Source organism: Meriones unguiculatus, chromosome 21 (genome assembly GCF_030254825.1).
Source record: "Meriones unguiculatus strain TT.TT164.6M chromosome 21, Bangor_MerUng_6.1, whole genome shotgun sequence".
Classification (NCBI taxonomy): Eukaryota; Metazoa; Chordata; class Mammalia; order Rodentia; family Muridae; genus Meriones; species Meriones unguiculatus.
The window spans coordinates 24753561-24771115 of record NC_083368.1 but is presented as its reverse complement, the minus strand read 5'-3'; the positions used below and the strand labels follow the sequence as shown (position 1 = coordinate 24771115).

The 17555-nt window shown below is 37.7% G+C and overlaps 1 protein-coding gene across 6 annotated transcripts in view; it reads left to right on the top strand.

Annotated features, from left to right (window-relative positions):
• Pclo (piccolo presynaptic cytomatrix protein) overlaps positions 1-17555 on the top strand; it is a 321060-nt gene that overhangs the window by 281467 nt on the left and 22038 nt on the right. For all 6 annotated transcript variants that reach the window (XM_060373892.1, XM_060373895.1, XM_060373894.1 and 3 more), the window contains 2 exons: positions 3721-3862; positions 10540-10607. In XM_060373892.1, the coding sequence (XP_060229875.1) occupies positions 3721-3862; positions 10540-10607 (210 nt within the window). The remainder of the gene's footprint in view (positions 1-3720; positions 3863-10539; positions 10608-17555) is intronic.

Genomic DNA, 17555 nt, shown 5'->3' with positions numbered 1-17555 from the left:
CTATTTTGAGCACTTGAGCTCTAAAGAAAACAATACTCTGAACGTTTTTGTTTGCTTTCTTGTTTGAGACAACTAAATTTAATATAAAAGGGAATTGGCAGCTTTAAATTCTCTCATTAAGTGTGAGATATAATAAGTCGTTTGCAGGGACTAATTATCCTAAAGGCAAATGGTGGCTCTAGAGTAGGTGACCTTTAGCGTTCCTAGCCAGCTTCTGATAGCCAGGATTCCACACCTGCATTCCGTTCCAATTTGCTGAGGTCTCTGGGCACAGTGCTGCCATCACGTGGCAGCTAGGGTTATAGCTGTGCATAGGCAAGTCTGCTTGAGAGGGCTAGGCAACCCAGTCCGAGAAAACCAGTCGAAGACGTGCTCAGTCAGAGAGACAGCACCGTATTTAATTAGGATTGGCCACCAAGGAGTAATTAAACTTAACGACATCTAACTGTAAAACAGGCAAAGATAATGAAGACGAGAAAGAATAATTTAAAACAGCTCGAGCGGCCCCAAAGAAGGTAAAATGTTTCCCTGATATGCCTCCCCAAACGCCGAGTAGGAAAAGGGAATGGACTTTCTCATTTGACGTCCTGTTGACATCAGCAAGCGTTCCCATTACTGGTGTATGCCAGTCATGCCAGTCAGCCACGTTTCCTGCAGTGGATGACTTTCTTTCTTTCTTTCTTTCTTTCTTTCTTTCTTTCTTTCTTTCTTTCTTTCTTTCTTTCTTTTTTTCTTTCAGCACAATTAGCATTTCAAAATGAAAGTAGATATTTAAAAAAAAAATCCAAAAGTGGGTTTGAATTTTTTAAATTTTCAATTCACTTGTGAAAAGACCATTTTGCTAGGCATCACGCAGGTGCATACCTTCACGGACAGTATTGTATGATTTCTGAAGCTCTGCTTAAAGCGATTGGGAAGAAGAGTAGAGGTAGACTAGTTTAAGCTATTACTTCAATAGTGGAAGACCGAGCTTTTAATGGTTCTATGTTATTTCACTCGAAAAGCAGAAAAACAAAAAAAGATACTAGGCTTAAATCAAATCTAAGTTATTTCTTTATTTACCAAGATAGGAAATAAACAAATTCTATCTTTTATAATGGGGATTGCTCACACATAACGTCACACATATTGTTTTTTCATCATCCCAATGTAAATATTCATTTGCTATTCATGATCTGCTATTAACTCTTGTTATAATAATTATGCCTTTTATTCAGTATACTAGCACTAAATATCCTCTTCACTCAAGCCAGTTTTTGAGGGCATTGAGATTAAAAATCTAGGCAGCTGATTATAATTTTACACATGGTATACCAACTTAAAATGCCATTACTTATTTTAATAAACTAAAAAAAAATTGATTTCAAAGGTTTCTTTGGCAAATGCCACTTTCTATATCAATATGCCACTTTATGAGAAATGTGTATAATTTCTTTAAAATATACTATGAACAAAATGTCAAACATTAATTCATTATGGCATTGTAGGTGTTTGGTTTAAGAACACTAACATGAATATTTCTTCATTCATTTATTCACTCATTTATTCATCAAATATTACTTGACCACTGTTCAAAGCCAAATGTCTAAGGATTACTGATAATATAGCATTAATGTAACAAATATTCAAACTAGGCATTGATCATCTCCATAAGGGATATTGTGATTATGTGCAATGGATCCTCCGGATTTAGGAGTTGTTCTGATGGGGAGAGAAAAGGAAATCCATGAACCAGGTGATACCTGAAGTTGACATGTAGACATATGTTCTATAAGGTAGCGATTATGACGTGTAGTGTGCTTGCTCTTGGAGAAAGATTGTTTTAACACACTAAGATTAAGTTGTTTTAAATTATTGTTTATTAATTATTGTCTTTGAAAATAGGACAATGGGGATTTTGTTTTTTATGTTTTTTAATGAAATTAACATTTTTCTTTCCATGTTATATTATCCACTGCTAAAAATCTAGGGTGATGTTACATTTTTAATGTCAATTTAAAGCATAACAACATTTGTCTAAATTAATGGAAGAGTCTAAGTTATTATTGGTTGCTTATTCAGTTTAATTACTGTATACATTTTCATAATTTAATATGCTAGTCGTTTTACCTTCATATTTTAAATTATCTACTTAAAGTGTTTTCTTTAACATTAAATATGCTATCTGGTGTTTTTTTACATAAACTGAATAAGAATATTTAGCAAATATCAGATCTATAATTTTATACACATCTAGTTCTACATAGCTAAGTAGTACTTTATTGGTGCTGCCTCTCATAGCTTCTTTTACTTGGCAGTTTTCAGCTTATAAATAATTGACTTGTATAAACATTTCTTCCTTATCTCATGTTCTGGGGAAGGAATTCTACCATCATTGGAACAGATATACAGTCACTTGGTGGTTTGTAAGAACATCTTATTGCTGTGATGGAGACAGGAAGGTGTCGAGGAAAGGCCAAGCACTCTACAAGACCTGATATCCTCAGGTCTTGTATCCTGAGTTTTCCATACAATTTCTTTGAGTTTTCATTGTACTAGACTGCAAGTTTTCCAGACTAAGACTCACATGTTAACACATTTCCTTAAGAAACATATAGGTGTCACAATAGAAAATAATTAACCCTTCACCCAGTAGCATGAGCACATTCAACTAAGAGACTACTGATGGAACAGGGATGTGCTTATAGAGGAAAAAAAGATGCTAAATAGTCCAGGTAGCTTGTTACTCATCTACTTAGGACCCCGATAAATTCATTGTCAAAGACCGGGTAAACTCAAAAACTTCACTGAGCAGCCACAGACTGTCAATCCCAAGAAAGAAGAAGTGGGAGCTTGGCAGTTAATGTCACAAAAGGAAAGGTAACATACTGCTAGGCTCCTGTTTTATACCACTCTTCACCTCTGTCTTAAAGAGGTCATCATTACTGACCTTGTTTCCACACACAAAAGCTTAGGGGGTCTACAGAGTGGCTATAGATCGGGGAAGCCCAAGGGCGCCAAGCGACGCACATCGGGAGCTTCAAAAGTTGCTAAGTAACTTCTTCCTCCCTAAGTGTGAGCAGGCACTGTCTTTCTTTTCTTCCTTCTTTGCGCATGGCAACACCTCCCACGCGCAAAATGCCCTTCAGTCTTAAGCTCTGTCAGGTGGGAGAGAGTGCTACGCGCCTGCTGCTTAATATACAGCACGAAAATGTGTGTGTTCCTAGGGGTGCGTGGACTCATCCATCCAAAAGTGAAACTCACGGAAACCCCGAAACAAGTCCCCATATCAATTTCAAGATACCTAAGGGAAAGAAACACCTTTAGATTAAATAATAATAATAATAATAATAATAATAATAAAAGACCATGAGAGTTGGTAGAGCCGTGTGTAAAGTATTCTGCCATGCATGTCGCCTCTAAAGAGATTCTCTGGTTACTGACGATTAACATCTAAGGCTAAAAATGGGAGTGTTTCTCCCAGTTTATTTTTAAATGTTTAATTAAAAAAAAAAAAACTGAAAAAAAAAAAACCTGAAGGGATTTTGTAATGACAGTGTGCATTACTGGCTAAAGAAATGAAAGGGAAACGCGGGTTGAGGAAGAAAGAGTATTTTGTTGTTGTTGTTTCCGCCGGTTCTTTCTATGAATATTATGCACATATGTGAGTTTACATTTGGAGAAAAAGAAAAGTGAGCTTCCCTTGTTGACTGTGGTGTTGGCTCTCCCCACGTCATGCAGCAAAGCCCGCAAACCACCGGCCTGCAGAGAGCGCCGTGTCCACTGGCTCCTCGGGCAGCAGCGTTGGCAGTGGGTATAGCATGGACAGTGAAGGAAGCAGCTGTGTGGCAGGGGAGACTAATCTACTTCCTATCCCGAGGATGTAAGTGGTTCTTTTCTATAAACAAACCTACAGTTTTAACAGCAGCGTAATTCACTCTTAACATTCCACAGGAGGAAAACAAGGTAATTATCCAGTTCTGAATCACTGTCCCTGGGTGTCTGGACTGCTGATGCCCACGTAAGAATCAGTTGTTCAGGGACGACTGGTTTATTTCAATTAATTCTAAAGATGAAAGCAAATCACCAGCATGATGACTTCATCCGCACCGCCTGCATTTAAAGTAAAAGCTGTTAGAATGCTAACTGAGATAGGCCAGCCCAGAGTTCAGAGAAGCACACTGGAGCCTTCATCACACACTAAACAGACACAACACTGGTATTTCACACTCACTCAGTTTGATTTTTTTTTTTTTTAATCCGGAGAAATTTCACATTTGAAGAATCCATGTCACCATTGACAAATCTGGATAATAATTTAGACTTTTCAGATCTAAAGCTCTTTACAGTTAGAATGGAAGATTCTTAAGCCCTGCCTCCGTCACACACCCTAGTTCGTTCATAGTATATTAAACCTGCAGAAAGAAATTTCACAACTCATATGCAAAACAAAGCAGATTGTGATAGAATGGATTTAGATAAACTATGTCTGTTCCAGTTTCATACTCTGAACTTCTAGACCTTTCATTTTTCTTTCCATGAACTAATCTGTGGGTTTGAAAACATTGCTACATTTAGATCTGTGCCCAGGCCACCGCATGTATAGGCTAAAGTATGAGGACTTTGAACCATGGCTTTGCGGTTTCTAAAGTTAAAAGGAAGATATTTCATGGCACATGAAAAGAATATAAAGATGACCTTCTATGACTGAGTTGTGTTGGACACAGCTATCCCTGTGAATTTCCCTGTTGTCCCTTGCTGCTTTTGTGCTGCAGGGCACAGTGGAATTGCTGTGACCGAGAACCTCTAAAGGGACAGTCAGAAGTCTGTTCATTTTCTCCAGTGGTGTGGTCTTCCCTGGAAATGGAATTTGAAGACTGCTCCCAAAGTGGAATTTATTATTTTCATACAAAATATTGTGAAAATATTCTCTTTGATCCCCACAGTAATTCTAATAGTTAGATACTGTTTCATCTTAAGAAAGAAAAATAACAGGGAAAACAGATTCTTACAGTGAATAATGCAGTTATTTTAATAGCTTTCAAGTTATACTTTTCCAACTTAAAGGAATTCTTATTCTATTACTAGTTCATCTGAGAGATTTTTCTTATGTGAGTTTATCTTTGAAATTCAGATTCAATAGAAGTGGTTACATTTACTCAGTTCTGTTTATTGGAAATCGTTCCTAAAAAGAATCTGATCTCAATAATATTTCACCTCTTAAAATTTTGCTGGAGTAAATAACAGGAATTTAAGGAAATTCATTACATTTCTTCCTAGGCCGTGACTATGGTAGGAATTTATAAAGACTGCTACAAAATAATCTAAGAATCTTCTCATCAGCCTGTAACCTTCTTCAGACTATATAATTTAACACTAATGTTAAACTTACACAGGAAAAAGCATCTTACTTCCTCAATGTTTGAATGCCTGAGGTAAAAGATTACCATGTTCCAAATTTGTTTTTTTGTTTTGTTTTGTTTTTTGTTTTTTTATTTCATGTTTTTCTGATTAAACAAAAGCCTCTCAAAATTGTGTGGGAGACAATCATTTCACCCAATGGACATGAAAAGTCACCTTTTAAATCACTATATGATGAAAGTAAGAAATAGTATTTGTTTCTTCTCCTAGTGCCCCGTTGTGTCTCACACAATTGTTATTTGATCTAGAGCAAGTGTTCACCAGCTATTCAGTGACTGACTTGGGCATTTAAGATTCAGCCTAAGCTATCTGAGTGTTCTGAGTTAAAGACAGTTTGCTGAGAATGCAGGAAGATTGTCTGTTTCACACAACCCACAGGTACATTTCCTCTGCACATCATTTAGCTTCACTGTGACAGTGGGCACCAAGATGTCACACATTCTCCAAGATGGATTTATGGCCCACACATTTTGATGAATGTTTTAAAGCTAAGCTGGAAGCAGAAAATTTAGGTATCATCATTAAAAAATAAAATTGATGGCTCGGACTAATTTTAATTATTAAAACTAATAAAGTCATAACATTTTTTTATAATACATGTACTATGAAGAAAGTCATTATTTAAGTACTCTGCCATCTGGGAAACACTAAAGTGATACTCATTCCTTCCTGAGTTTTACATAGTAACAAGATGCATTTTGATTCATGCTCCAAGCACATACACTGCAGCTAAGCCCTACACTTTTCTTTTCTCTAACAGCAGCAGAAGGAGCTGCACTAGTTTATTTAACCCCAGCTAATTTTATCTTAAGAAAACAATTAGACAAACGCAAGCACTGTGCATGGCTGGACAGGTGATATAGCTCTGCGTAGAGCAAGTGCCTCGTATATGCGCAACCCTGGGCTCAGTCTTTGGTACAACAAAATTAAATAAATAAAAATGAAGATCTAAATGCTTTTTGCTTTTTTTTTAATTTTAAAAATATATCTACAGTACTGTGCCTGTATTCACACCTGCAGGCCAGAGAAGGTACCAGACCTCATTATAGATGGTTATGAGCCACCATGTGGTTGCTGGGAAATGAGCTGGAAAGAACAACCAGTGCTCTTAACATCTGAGCCATCTCTCCAGCCCCCTTTATATGTTTTTAAACAGGGCTATGAATTCATATGAAGACAGTCTACATACACATATAGTTCATGTACAATATGCATGCATGAATATATACACGCATGCATACATACAAATATTAAGAATCATATAATCTGCCATGCATGAAATCTCATGCACATAATCACTAAATAGAATTCTGACCTAAAATTGCTACAGTGGAACAGCAAAATGGCTTTGAAGATAAATAATTTTTAAATTTTCATCTGTTTCTATTTTGGCTTTTGTTTTATTATGTTTCGTTTGGTTGGTTGTTTTTCAAGGGTTTCTCTGTGTAGCCTTCAGGCTGACCTGAAGCTTCCTTTGAAGACTAAGCTGACCCTGAACTCATAGAGATCTTCCTGCCTCTGCCTCTCTCGAGTGCTGCTGGCCCAGCCATGTTTCCTTGTTTGTTGTTCTGTTTTGTTTTTGGTTTTGTTTTGTTTTTTTACATACAGAAACATTTCAGCTTCTTTTCTGGAATGGAGTGAGGAGAGGAATTTTTAAAAGCAATTTTTTGAAAAGAAATGAGACTATTATAGTTACAATTTTAGTGGATTCAGCAGATCACAACATTTGTGGAAATAAGGACTGTCAGAAAACATTTCTGTATCAGAATTACAATCTAGAAGACTGAGTATTGAGGCATTCTTTGATTCATGCTTCCTTTTAGCAGGTTTGAGCTTTCTGTCATCATGTGATGAAAGAATCTAGGTATGCTTAAAGGCAACTCAAAAACCTATTGTATGTGGTGAAACTTTTCCTCTGACAGAGGCAGCAAGAAGCAACCTACAGCCTCTTGGCTGTTACCCAGCCAGCATTCCAATACCACAGTTTTTAAAGTACTGTCAAATCTTGATCTAGCTGTCTTGATCAAACCTTTGAGTCAGAAACTAAAAGTTAGAGACAGATTCAAAATTCAAAATTTCTAATCCATTTGTTAATACTATATACTTATTAAATATTTATTTACTCAGGCACTAAGCTCAACTTTCATAGGGCTGTCCCACGGCCCTCTTTTAAAAGAAGAATCAGTCGTTTCACTTAGCTTCCACATAGCAAGAGAAGCAAAACCAAAGGCAAAGAACAAAAAGTGTGAGGTAACAGCAGTTCATTTAACACACATGAAAATACAGAAAGAACCTAAAAGGTTCATGAAATAGGATGAAAAGTCTATGTTATTAAAATATTAAGGTGTAGGGTTTTTTTTTTATTATATTTTTCAAATGTCACAAGAGTGTGTCATGTCCAAGCCACGATAAACATAGTTTCTCAAACATTTCTCATTTCTTTGTGGTGAAGACATACAGAATCCCTTGTATAACTTTTTGGAATGTTTTATTATTAGTTACAGTCTGTTTGCTGTATAGTATCATTTTAGAAGTTAGTTATTTGTAACTAAAATCCCATTAACCAGCCTTCGCTATGTCCCTCCCACTTACTCTCCCAGCCTCATATACATGAAATGGGTATTTCTAGATTCTAAATGCTACTACATTGACCTTTTGGTGCTTGGCTTATTTATTTTAAATTTTATTTTATTTATATACTTATTCACTACAATTTATTCACTTTGTATCCTCACTGTAGCCCCATCCCTAGTCTCCTTCTAGTCCCACCCACCCTCCCTCTTCTCCCCCTATGCCCTTTCCCTAGTCCCCTGATAGGGGAGGTCCTCATCCCCTTCTATCTGACCCTAGCTTATCAGGTTTCATTAAGGCTGGCTGCATCATCTTCCTCTGCGGCCTAGCAAGCTGCACCCAACAGAGGGAGGTGTTCTAAGAGTCCACCACTGAGTTCATGTCAAAGAAAGCCCCTGTACCCCTTACTAGGAAACCCACTTGGAAACTGAGTAGCCAATGGGCTTCCTTTGAACCGGGGGTCTAGGTCCTCTCGATGCATAGTCCTTAGTTGTAGTATCGGTATCTGCAGCCCCACCCCCACCCCCGCCCAGATATTTTGGCTCTGTTTTTCTCCTTGTGGAGTTCCTGTATGCTTTAGTTCTTTCTATCTCCTTCTTCTTCCATAAGGATTCCGTCACTCTGCCCTAAGTTTGGCTGTGAGTCTCAGCATCTCCTTCAATACTCTGGTGGGTAGAGTCTTTCAGAGGCCCTCTGTGGACGGCTTCTGTCCTGTTCCTTGTCTTCTCCTACTTCCAATGTCTATCCTGTTTGCCTTCTGAATGAGGATTAAACATCTTGCCTAGGGTCTTCCTTGTCATTTACCTTCTTTAGAGCTTATTTCACTTAACTCACTGCATTCTAAGTAGTGGAAGTGACAGGATTCCATTCTTTCTATAAGTAAATAGTGCCCTCTGCTGTACACCTAGCATATTTTTATGCATTCATCAGAGTTATTTTTTTATTATTATTATTATCAGTTACATTTTATTAACTCTGTATCCCAGCCGTGTCCCGATCCCTCATTCCCTCCCAGTCCCTCCCTCCCTCCCTCATCTCCACCGTGCCCCTTTCCAAGTCCACTGATAGGGGGGACCTCCTTCCCATTCATCTGATTCTGTTTTATCAGGTATCTTCAGGACTGGCTGCAAAGCCCTCCTCTGTGGCCTAACAGGACTGCTCCTCCCTTCGGGGGTGGGGAGACCAAAGAGCCAGTCATTGAGTTCCTCTTAGAAATAGTCCTTGTTCCCCTCGCTTTGGGAAACCAATTGGTTACTGAGCTACCACAGGCTACATCTGAGTGGAGGTTCTAGGTTATATCCATACATGGGCCACATTCATCAGAGTTATTTACTGACCTAACAGTGGGTTTGACACTCATATTTATTTATTGTAACCAGATGTTTCAACAAACATCGAAGTACAGATATCTAAAAAAATACTGGGGTTTTTTTTTTGGTACGTATATTCTCTTGTAGCCTTGTGAGGTCAACAGAGTAGTTTGATTTTTTTTATCTTTCTCAGGTGACAAAGTCTTTTTTCTTTCAGTATTAACTTGAGGATTTTTTGTGTGTTGTTATATTTTTATAGTGTTTATGACAGAAAAAGCAATGTCATATCCAGAAGATAGCATTTTATAGAATTTCTTTCCATCCTCTGACTCATATAGTCTTTTCACCTCCCTTAAGGTGTGTGAAACAGACTAAACAGAAATTTAGGGTTAAGAAGTCCTTAATCTCAGTACTACGTGGAGTTATGAGTCTCTGCGTTGCCCGTGGCACATTGACAGAATTTACCTTTAATTTTTTTATGAAAGTCCATACTTTCCATAGTCCCAAAATGGCTATCGTGGTTGAAATTCCTGAAATAGTATATATGACTTTTGTCTGCTCTATACTCTTGCCAGAATTTGTTTGATGTGTCAAAGCATTTCTTCTAGGGTAATGTAATATCTCACTGCTGTTCTGATTTGTTACCTGGTGGTTAGTGATGTTGAATTTTTTTTTCATATATCTACTGACCATTTGTTTTCACTTAAGAAATATCTTTTTAAGACACAATATTATTTACATGTGTTATTTAATTCAGTATTTACCTTCTCACTAAAGAACCTATGACACTTCATTATTATAAAGATATAGCTCTTCCTTAAGTTAAAAATTAAAAGCAAGGGTAAATGTTTAAAAATATGGATATGTTTGACTAGACTTAGCTAATATATAGACATGCACACATATACATGAATCATGTGGTCTCCTGTTAATGTGTGCATTTTAAAAAGTTATCTGAATGTTGAAAGATTTTTTTTAACGGGAGAAATCTAAAAAAATTATGAGTTCAATTTTTTATAAATGAGTTTATAAATAAAATGTGTTGATTTCTGTGATATTATGTATAGACTGATGAGGAATATTAATGAAGTTCCCATTCTAAAATTAATGTGGTATAGCATAATTAACTACTTGGCATATTTGCCATACAAATTATCTACAGTTGACTCTGAATACATAATGTCATTTTATTGCTTCAAGCTTACTCCCATTTGTATTAAGAGGCTCATAACTAAAGATGCCATTTTTTTTTAAACAGAGGAAAGATGGGACAGAATGGACAGGATCCTGTGAAGCAGCCAGGAATGGGAACAACAGACACAGAGGGTAAGTGACACTGACACTGAATTATGCTAGAATCTACATGTTACACTGTAAACTCACCTAGGTATAAATGACAAAAGCAGCAGATGGTAAATCACGATCTAATATGTAAGAATAACTTCATGTTTAGTAACTGCTTGTCCAGTTTCCTCAATTTTATTTAAATATTCAGTACTTTGGGTTACTGAAGCTTTAAAGAGGATCACGAGGACGATAAGGAAAAGATGAAAAAAAAAAAAAAGATAAATGGAATAAAAATAGAGGACACAGGATTCAGCCCATGCATTGACAGCCAGATGAAATCTTACAGAGATCCAAAAACATACATTGGTACAAAAGTCTTCAACAAAATGGAGCTGGAAAATATTATTTGCATAGGAAAAAAAATGAAGCTAAATCTCTCGCACCTTGCACAAAACCAGAATCAAAGTTCATCAAAGGCCTCAATATGGGACCAGAAACTCTGTAACTGTAAGACAATGTTAAGGTATAGGCCTAGGTAAAGACTTCTGGTGAAAAGGACTCCAAAAGCCCAGGAAATAATAACAAGAATTGACGAGTAAGACTGAATGAAATTTAAACACATTGTATATCACACAGGATCAAAAATATGGCATAATCAATGCCTATGATAATAAATTTTAAATAACTCAATATAGTACATCCTGACCAGAGTTTCCCCTCCCTCCACTCCTTGCAGTTCACCTGACACACACTCCACCTCCCCCACCCTCAGATCCACTCCTCCTTCACTTCCCTTCAGAAAAGAGCTTCTCAGGGATATCCATGAACACAGCGGAACAAGTTACAACACGACAAGGCACAAACTTTTGTGTCAAGGTTAAACAAGGCAACCCATAAGGAGGAAAATGGTCCAAGAGCAGACAAAAGAGTCAGAGACACACGTACTCCCACAAGAAAGCATACATTTAATGTTTTGCATTTGGTGTTGTCTTTAAATTATTGAAAAAACGTTTGAAGTGAAGGGAAGGTATTTTTTAAGTGTATGTCATGGAGGTTGACCATTCTTGGCATTCTATCGCCATTCCTCTCCTCTCCCCTTCCCTAACCCTTTCCCTTTGACACTCACCTTCCTTCCCACAGTTTCTCTTCAGCTGCTTTAATGGCGTGTGTGTATATGTGCATGTGTATCTCTAAAACGTTATAATTCACTAATGAAAGAAAATATAATATTTGTGTTAGGTGTCTGTTTAGGTTGTGTTTAGGTGTCCAATGTGACAATTTTCAGTTGCGTATATTTTCTAGCAAGAGACCTGAGTTAATTCTTCTTTGTGGCTGAATACAATGCCATTTTTTTTTGTGAATACCATATTTATTCATGTATTAACCTTATGTTAGGTACCCAGGGAAATTATTTAACTTGACTATTTTGATTAGTACTTCTATAAACATGGACTCTGTGATATGCTGACTTAGACCTCTTCGTAGGTCCTATACCTGGATTATGTGCTAGTTCTACTTTCAGTTTTCTAGAATCCCCATACTGCTTTCATAGTTGCTTAGCTGATTTATATCATCAACAACAATGTATAAGCATTTCCTACTGTCCTGTGTCCTGCCCAACTTTAGCTGTAGTTTGTTTGCTCAATGGCACTCATTCTGACTGTGGTGATAGGAAATTCAATGTAGTTTTTTGTTACAATTCCCTGATGGCTAAAGATGTTAGATATTTTTATATGTTTATTGGTAATTTTTAATTCATCATTTGATGACTATATGTTTCTTTCATTATAGCATTTACTAATTTATTAAGTTATTTTTTGATTAAGGTCTAATATCAATTATGCTTTATAAATTGTCCTTCCCAGCCATGCGTGGTGTCACATGCCTTTAATCCTAGCACTCAGGGAGGCAAAGGCAGGTGGATTGCTCTGAGTTTGAGGACAGCCTGGTCTACAAAGTGAGTCCAGAACAGTCAAGGCTACACAGAGAAACCTGTCTCAAAAAAACTGGAAAAAAAAAACAAATAAAAATAATAAATAAACTTTTTCAATCATTTTCATCCTTCTAAATATTTTAAACCATTCAAAGCACATTTTTAATGTGTTACCTCATTTAATTCTACAAATTGTCTCTAAAATAAATAACATATATTGGTATTATATTAAAGGATACCAAATCACAATATACATGAAACGCTAAGTGAACTGATCACTTAAGTGTCACTAAGTGACAACAAATATCATTCTATTAAGAGAAAAAAAAGAGTGATTAAGGAATGGTGTCATGAGAGCACTAGAGGATGTGAGTGGACCTCATTCAATTCTGACCTGCTGTGGGAGATGTGAAGGGGTTGCTCTGTCTTCCAACATCTCACTTGGTAAAGTCTGGGATCAAATGATAGTTTCCACATGGTATTAGAAGATGCCATGTTTCCATGGTTTCCCCATAAGATTTCTTTGACTAATTCAAAATCTGTATATTTTCTACCTGTTGCCATGCTCCCCAAAGTCCCATTCACTCCTTGGTCCTGTTACACACGCACACTCACACACCGCACACCACACATACACATGCACACACAGTCTCATCATTACTTCCAAATCCATTACCCTGATTACGTAGTATACAAGTTAAATGGAAATCACACTCAGCTAGGCATTTATGTCCCACCAGAAAAATAGAAAGTACTCTATTTACTTAAAATAGAAAGTATACAGTTGTGTAGTGCTCTAGTTGGCTGGGGGGGTGAACCTAGAAGAGCAGGACCCAAAATTGGGAGGCATAAAGTCTCACACAACATACAACTTTATCCAGAGTGTCAGACAATTTACACTCTGAGAGACAAGAAGAGTCGCCTGAATAAAATGTTTAATCGCAAGGACAAGCCACATGCAGCAAAAACATGCTTTCCACACAGGCTCATGAATATCGACAGCTAGAGTAGGCTTGCTCCTCTCCACCACACTCGGGAGGAATACAGAAACACATTCCAAGAACGACTCCGTTTTGACAAAACGGAGGTCACGAGACTCTTGTTCTGTTTTCTTGCAGTTTTCTCACAGGCACTCAGAATTGCCCTCGCACGACTCCATTCTTGAACTGTGTTTCAACATGCAACTATATAAACGAATATGTGAATATTACATATACATATGAATAGAAATCAGTGACTTTTAATTTCCTCACTCTTCTAGAATTCAAGTATTGAAAAGAAGCCCAGTTCATGTATAATTTTAGCTTCTTAATGTCACCTTTCTCTTAACCTTAATGCGTATAAGTACATCGATTCTGTGCAAATGTTAGCAGCGGGGACTGTCAGGGGAGACACTGCTTGTCCCACACTGCTTGCTTCCTCTCAGTCCCACACAAAACATGCTTGCGTTCCAAGAAGGAGCCAGTCAGGGACTGCTTCTTTTTATTTTAACTTGTGAGTCAGTCTGTCTTTGCTTTGGTGAACTGACCCTGATCACCAGGGAGTCTCAGATTAGCTATAGAACAGAGGGTCGGGGGCTGAGGTGAGAACAGGGAATCTGTAATGCTGTGTGGTCATTTATAGTTATGTCCCCTTTGGGGCTAGCAGAACTTTAGCCAAGTGTTGTTGGTCTTAGGTAAGACTGGCCTGCAAAATAAGCAAATTTCTAATTTCTACAGTTCTATGAAACGAAGCTACAGCAGACACATAAAAGATAGCTTATATGAGAAGAAATCCACAATAATATTAAATACATAGAAACAATCAAATTGGGTGGCTTATATGGAATAGGGGGAAAATTATTAAGTGTATTTCTTCTCAGAAAATGGAAAGCAACACCAGTCCAGCATGAGAGAGTATGTATGCACAGAAATATGAAGTCACCATTGCTGTGCCTAAGATGTTCAAAGGACCAGAACTCACATTGTTTGCTCTGTGAAGCTCAGAGAACCGCCTTTGCTTCCTTCCGTTGTAAGGCAACATAAACAGCCAGTTCAATGGAAAAAGAGAAACAAACAAAACAAAGCCAACCTAATTTGGTTTTAGACAAAGGTCCTGGTTTCCAGACAGTGTTTTTACCCCTTTCTTAAGGAGTTAAGATTAATCATTAGGTACCAGAAAAACTGTCAGTTCATTAAAAAATAGCACATTCATACCGTATTCTACTCCATCTTGAATATTTAGCACTGCTCATTTAAGGTTTTATTGAGCACCTGAGTCCATTATAAAGAAAGTTCATCTATGAAGATGTGACATAGCATTATACACACACACACACACATACATATATATATATATATTCATCAATTATACAAATATATCAAACTTTGTCATATGTTCGGGGTCCTCATTTACACATGATTTTACCTATAGAATTTTTATTTCTATATAAAATGCCGTTATTTACAAAGCAAAAAAACTCCTGTAAAGATGCTGAGGTATTTTGATACCAAGGACTTCTGTGATTGTTATACATAAAAGCACACAGCACACCATGTGTTAATGCTACGAGGGGAGAGGGGGTGTAGGACAAGATATAAAACAATTATCTTACTGCAAATTTAGGCAGACATAATGTAAACCTCTGAATAGCACGGGAATCTTTTTTCTTCTGGCCTTTTAACATCTCTTTTCTATAGATATATATTTTATGTACACTCCTAACTGTGGATAGTGTATTTATCTATCCCAGGTGAAAAACAAAACATTTAACAAAACCCAAAATAAAAAAAGTGTAAGACAAAAGTTACTCCCTCTAACAAGCAGATAAAAGTCTAGGAACAAGGATTTGAGTTCTCTATCTTTTTTCAAGATAAACAAAAATACATTAAAAAATCACTTTCTCCAACTGTTTTCTCTCTTAAATAGGAAAAAACAGATGTGTTAAGTAATATGCATCTGTTAAGTAGATTGGACTACACAAAAGTTCTATGTATAGAACTTACTTAATGTCCTCTCTTTCTCTTCAATTCTGTATTTTTCTTTTATTGAAAACGGGTTTATTTTGAGAAAGTATATTCTGATTATGGCTCCCCTCCCCAACTCCTCCTAGTTCCTCCCACTCCCCTTCCATGCAGAACCACGCTCCTTCCTTCTCTCATTAGAAATCAAACACACATCTAAGGCATAACATAAGATAAAACAAAATCAAAGTATCATAGGACAAACCAAACAGAAGAAAAAAAAAGTCAAAGAAAGAGCAGGAGCAAAGTGTAGATGCAGAGACACGCACATTCACACACACACAGGAATCCCATAAAAACACAAAACCAGAAGCCACAATATATAGAAAAGACCTGTAAGGTTGGAAAAAATAAACCCGAGACGAAGATGCCACTGTGAATCTGTCTTGTGTTGGCCATACACTACTGAGCACGAGGCCTTCCTTTAACAGTGTTTGTTTCATCCAACTGGATTATTTAAATGTAGCTATCAAGCAGTAAAAATAGATAAATAGATAGATAGATAGAGAGAGAGAGAGAGATGGATAGAGAGATAAAACCATTTGAAGATTCTCGGTCAGAACATAACAACAGTTGTTTAAAAGTGAATAGTTTACTCTAAAAATGTGTTTACCTCTTATTGTACCAATACCCACACTATCTTTTCTAAATTCCCAACACTGGTCATTGTTAGATACGAGCAAGTACATTCTGCGTAAGACACCGTGACAAATATATGGAGGCTTTGGGTGGTTAAGTCAACACGGATACTGGCCTGAGTGAGTGCCTGGTCCATGCAGGACAACGCTAGCTTGTGCCATGAGGGAAGCGCTCAGGTGTGCACAGCTGTGCCGTGTAGATGACTCATAATTGTGCCATAACCGTAACTAAATGTTTTAAGAATTGCACGGAGAAATGTTGTGCGTGATACCAAGGAAGAGTTGTGATGACAATGAAATGTTTGGGGGACTGTAGCCTTGGAGAGCATTGCTGCAGCTGCAGAAGTGAAGATGCCTGGATTGTGAAACAGACTGCAGTGACTGCCTGGAAAAATGCACACGGCCTATCCGCGTGTCTACGGGAGGGGCAGAATTTAGAGTGAAGAAATACCTGAGGGGGGGAAAAAAAGAGTTGAAAAGAATGTGATTGTTGGCTTAAACTGTCATTTTGGTAGAATCTGACTCACCTGGGAAGATCGTCCCCCTGGACACGTCTGTGGGGGATTGTAGTGATTGTGTTAATTAACGAGCAATGATTGTCCTAACTGTGAATGGAACTGCCTGGGCAAAAGACCTTGAGTTGTATAAAGTGAAGAAAACAAGCTGATCACTAGCATGCATGCATTCCTTGCTCTCTTCTGGCTGAGCACATGATCTGTTGCTTCAAGCTCCTGCTACCTTGTTTTCCTGCCATGATACCTTGAACTGTAAACTCTTTCCCTCTTTAATTTTATTAATTACACTTTATTCACTTTGCATCCCCCCATAGGCCCCTCCCACCTTCCCTCCCGAACCCACCTGCCCTCCCCCTTCTTCACACATGCCCCTCCCCAAGTCCACTGATAGGGGAGGTCCTCCTCTCCTTCCTTCTGATCTCATCAGGAGTGGCTGCATTGTCATCTTCTGTGGCCTTGTAAGGCTGCTCCCCCTTTGCTCCTCAGGGAGAGGTGATCAAAGATCAGGCCAATCAGATTATGTCAGAGGCAGTCTCTCTTCCCATTACTATGGAACCCACTTGGACACTAAACTGCCATGGGCTACATCTGTGCAGGGGTTCTAGGTTATCTCCATGCATGATACTTGGTTGGAGTATGAGTCTCTGGGAAGACCCCTGTGTTCAAATTTTCTGGTTCTGTTGCTCTCCTTGTGGAATTCCTATCCTCTCCAGATCTTACTATTTCCCACTTCTTACATAAGATTCCATGCACTCTGCCCAACAGTTGGCCATAAGTCTCAGTGTCTGCTTTGATAGTCTGCAGGGCAGAGCCTTTCAGAGGCCCTCTGTGGCAGATTTCTAGCTTGTTTCCTGTTTTCTTCTTCTTCTGATGTCCTTCCTTTTTGCCTTTCAGGATGG